The 4,595-nt window shown below is 43.3% G+C and overlaps 1 protein-coding gene across 1 annotated transcript; it reads right to left on the bottom strand.

Moving 5' to 3' along the window:
• Positions 1-212: 212 nt before the first annotated feature.
• Il6 (interleukin 6) lies at positions 213-3,534 on the bottom strand. Its single transcript, XM_077795671.1, has 5 exons — positions 3,519-3,534; positions 3,187-3,356; positions 2,037-2,150; positions 1,376-1,528; positions 213-380 (listed from the first exon to the last, which is right to left on the bottom strand). The coding sequence occupies exons 1-5, from the start codon at positions 3,532-3,534 to the stop codon at positions 213-215; spliced, it is 621 nt and encodes a 206-aa protein (XP_077651797.1).
• Between the last annotated feature and the right edge of the window lie 1,061 nt (positions 3,535-4,595).

Below are 4,595 nucleotides of genomic sequence, written 5' to 3'. Positions count from 1 at the left end.
ACACTTTATAAAATTATAAATATAAATCACATATAAATTAACTCAAATCTCATATTTAAATTATCAATAAATTAAAAATAATTAAAATAGTGTCCTAAAGCTCATACTGTCAGTTCTTCGTAGAGAACAAGATAAGGTAGGTACCCAGTGGACAGGACATGTTTTCTGACCATAGGAAGCAATGCCCATGAACCAATAAGCTTAGATGCCCACTATGCTTTCCGAACAGCTCTCAGGGTGAACTGCAGGAAATCCTCAAAGTGGCTCAAGATGAGTTGCATGGTCATGACCTTCTGCCAATCATTCTGTGACTCCAGTTTTCCCAACAGGTGGATATTTGCAGTTGGGCTAGGGAAGACTATTTTATTGGGATCCTTCACCTGAAGGGAAAAACAAAAAGGATTGTTAGAAAACAAAAAGGATTGCTCAGGGCTGTAGGAAGATGTTTAAATTTGGGGTGAGATTATTTGAGGCCACCTGTCCTGACACATCCAGGGGAAGTGCTTTTTCGAGCCCACACTGAGAAGGTCCCTTCTATAACAACTGAATTCTAATCGTCCCTTTGCCGCTCTGTCTCCCACCAGATGGTAAGCATTTATAGGACAGCAACACTACCTTGTCTGTCTTTCCCTAAAACAGTGCCTGGCACAAAGTTGTTATTAAATAGGTAAATTAAGAATTTATAACTAAAGGCAATTTAATGGGTTCTAAATCTAGTACTTTTCTCCAGTTTTCCCCTTACTATCCATCCAGCATCTTTTGAGAGACCACTTTTGAGAGGACTAGAAAGGTCCTTCAAGGGTCCCAAGGACATGGGGACAACTAGTTGCAGAAGGCCTTGAATCCCCCAGGTGTGGTCCTGGAGTACTGTAGCATTGACATCAACAGGGAGTTGTAAAAATTGCTAATCTCAGGCCCCACCCAGAACTGCTAAATGGGACCACAGCAAATGAGATACTGGAATTCCTGTGCAGATTAAGGTATGAAAAGTCCTGGTTTAAGGCAAACAACTACAAGAGGTAGCGTTAGCACAGAGCATTTCATTCTAGGACTCTCCTCAATTCACTTTGCTTGGCTTATCCAAACTCTGAGCCACCAACCTTCCATGACCTACCATTTAATAGTTAGCTGGTGGTGGCAAAGCCCTTGGTCCCTCCTTGGTCCCTAGCCTTTGGCCATTTCTCTGCATTAACTTTCTGGTAACAAGAATGTCACTTGGCAGTGACTAAAATATGAAAACCATTTTTTGCTGTTTTTTTTTTTTTTTAAATAATGGCTCACTATCCCTCTGCCTCATAGGCAGCCATCCCTGTCTAAGCAGCCTTCCATCACGGAGTTGTTCTTGAGCCCTATAGAGGGATAAGGAAGTACTCACCTCTTGTTTCAGAATCTCAATCAGGGCTTTGGAACTGAACTGCACATGTTCAGCTCTGTCCCTGTTATTGCCTTCCTGAAACTTGTTCCGGATGTACCTCAGGTAGACCTGAAACTCCAGAAGCCCAGAGGTGATTCGCACAAGGCAGTTGTCCTATGAGAAGGAGAAATCAGTTATTGTCAAGAGACAGAATCAATCTGAAAGCGTAAAATTTCTATAATTCAGCATCTTTTCACTCTCTCTAGAGAATTAGGCATCATATTTTGGGACACTGGACAGCATCAGCTGCCCCATTTTAAATATCTGGACAATCAGAGACTCCTGGAAGGAGACGGTTGTAACAGAGTGACATCAGTAGGGAGACTGGGCCTGGATCCTGCCTAGGGAAGCCAGAGAATGGTCCCCTAACTATCTTACCCAGAATGAGCTAGGTTAACATTAAGCAGCTGTGAAAAATCCCAACACAGGGGACCCATCTCTGGCCTTGACTGTTCAGAGATAAACCTCTTTTTTAAAAAAAAAAAGCTTTAAGTTGGCTTTGTCCTACAATTAACATAATTTCTTTACATCTGTCTCCTTCTTTGTTGCCTGCCTGGTTTTATATGTATGCAGGCCCTTCATGCAAGAGAGCTTTGGCTGAGGAAGTTAAAAAAGTTTTTACCCGATTGTATCCAGTTTGGAAGCATCCATCTTTTTCAGTCATCTTTGGAAGGTTCAGATTGTTTTCGGACACTGCCACATGGCTCTTGATACAGGTCTCATCATTCTTGCACAGCTGGGAAAGAACACTAGAATTGTTAGCATTTAAGTGCCCCTAAAGCAAACACCACTAGAGGGCTGATTTGTGTTCTATCACAGCCAGGAAAGTCTAAGAAAAATGAAGTCACAATCTATTTGTAACTGGCAAGAAAAGTCTAGTGGAATTAGGCATACTTGAGTTCAGTCCCAGGCCCACCTGTGACTTCACTCCTAACTGGGAATCGTTAAATATCTCCTTGTTTTGAGGATTTGATAGTATATTTATATAAATGCCTGGCACATTATAGGTATTTAATACATGACAGCAATTTGATGATAATTTTGGGCAAACATAATTTAAACTATAAAATTTCCAGCTGGAAGGACCTATGAAATCATCTAGTCCAGCTCCATAATTTTAGATAGAGTTCAGAGATGGTAGGAATTTGCCCAAGATCACAAAGGTGATTCTGCACAATCAGAACTACAGTCTGGGCTCCCAGTCTGCTCTCCTGTATTCTTTCCTTTCTATCAAACAAGTCTAAATACTTTGCAATGACAGTTGAGAGATGCTTTAATCTGCTTAAGGTTTTGCCTCTTTGGTGGGCCCTCAGGTAGGCATCTCAGAAAGAACGACACTAGGGAATCCTCCTCATTGAGCTTACATCACCTAGAAGTATTACAACTGCCCTGAAAAGCTGAGCATTAATTTCAGGGGAATCTAATCCACCCATCTCTGAGGTACAAATTGAAGGTTTGCAGACTTTACTTTTCAGTAAAGGAAAAAGAGATCTGAGAAGCAGTAACCCTCAGTTTGTATCAAGTATGGAGCTGAGAATGGGTCAGGGAACATAGATTCAGGCCCCATTCTGTATTTTTCAGAAAAGGACCCCCACCCCAGACCAGCAGCAAAGAAATACAGAACAGTCTGCCCCTTTGCCTCAAGCCTAACATGCCCCAGAACCCAGAACCCAGCAGAGACCTCCTAATTCAGAAGCCCTGTCCACATTTCAAGGACAAGAATGAATGAATGCCCACATGGGGCCTTCATCCCCAACACCAAGCCTACCCACCTCTTTTCTCATTTCGAAGACTTCCTTGATGAGGTAGGAAATCTGTCCCGCGGTTTTTCCAGAAGAGGTACGTGTTGGTTTATTTCGAGTGACACTATTCTCTCCATCTTCTCTGAGTTCTGAGGCAGGGAAGGCAGTAGCCACCACTAGGAGCAGCCCCAAGGAGGCAACTGGAAGAAAGGCGAAGAGAAAGCAGGGCGTGAGCTGACAGCACAGCTGGAGCCTGCTGCTGGCTGGCAGCCAGCCCTACTCGACCACACGCCTCCTCCCTCACACCGTGCTCAGTAGCCCCGCCAGCAGGACTCCCAGGGCCAGGGATTTTCTTCACTTACTTGAGAAGAACTTCATGGCTGTTCCTGGAGGGCAGATGGAGCTCTCTTTCTTTCCTGGTGGGCTCAAGAGCTGAATGTGCCTCAGACATCCCCAGTCTCATATTTATTGGGAGTTGAGGCTCTAATTTTGAGACTCATGGGAAAATCCCACATTTGATAAAAATCTTTGTTGTGGGGTGGGGGTGGGGCCAGAATGGGTGAGGCTGATTGGAAACCTCATTAAGATTGTGCAATGTGACGTCGTTTAGCATCAAAATATTCACACAACTCTGGGGGGCGGGAAAGTGTGGCTTAGGTCATCATTGAGGCTAGCTCTAAGAAGCAGGATCACTCTTCCTTTACTTTCTTCTTTTTTTTTTTTTTTTTTTTTTAGTGACTCAGCACTTTAGCATTTTTTTGAGAAAGTAAAGCTGAAGTCACACACAGTATTTTATGAGGGGGAAAAAGAAACTAAAGCTATGATTTTTAAAAAACAATACTTTGATTACCAGACTAAGAGGCTAGGATTTAATGTTCTGTCTATCTGTATTTGTGAAAAACCTTACATGTTCTGATCTGAGTTTCCTCAGCTCACACCACAGCACCCCGGCCTTCTGGGGTTACACAGAAGATACTACTACCAGTCATCTCAGAATTTTTATTACCTGGCTTTCATCATGACCAGCTGTTGGAGAATAGTCTGGCTATCCTCAAATCTTGTGCAGTTATTTCTAGGAGTCTCCAGATAGAGTCTGTGGTACATGTATAAATGACTCCTTTTTGCCAAAAAGTGGCACCTACCAGTTTCCTCCTCACCTGTTCCAGCCTGCATAGGGGAGATGCCTGCTCTCACCTTGGTTCCCTGACCTCTTCCTGGGGGGTCCTTGTGAATTCTTCTGGTAAGAAGAATTAATTAATCTCTGTGTCAGAGTTATCCTGCACTCTAGCTAGTTATGTCCCTACTGCTGCCCAACTTTCTTCACCACTGCCAGCAAACATGCAATCCTCTTGTCTTAGGGCAGCATAAGGTAGGTGAATGGGCCCAGGTTTGTGGGAGTACTCAAGTTGCTGAAACACACTTGGTTCAGGGTAAAAATG

This window comes from Urocitellus parryii, chromosome 3 (genome assembly GCF_045843805.1).
Source record: "Urocitellus parryii isolate mUroPar1 chromosome 3, mUroPar1.hap1, whole genome shotgun sequence".
NCBI lineage: Eukaryota > Metazoa > Chordata > Mammalia > Rodentia > Sciuridae > Urocitellus > Urocitellus parryii.
The sequence above is the reverse complement of the archived record's forward strand: the minus strand, read 5'-3'. Positions and strand labels throughout refer to the sequence as shown.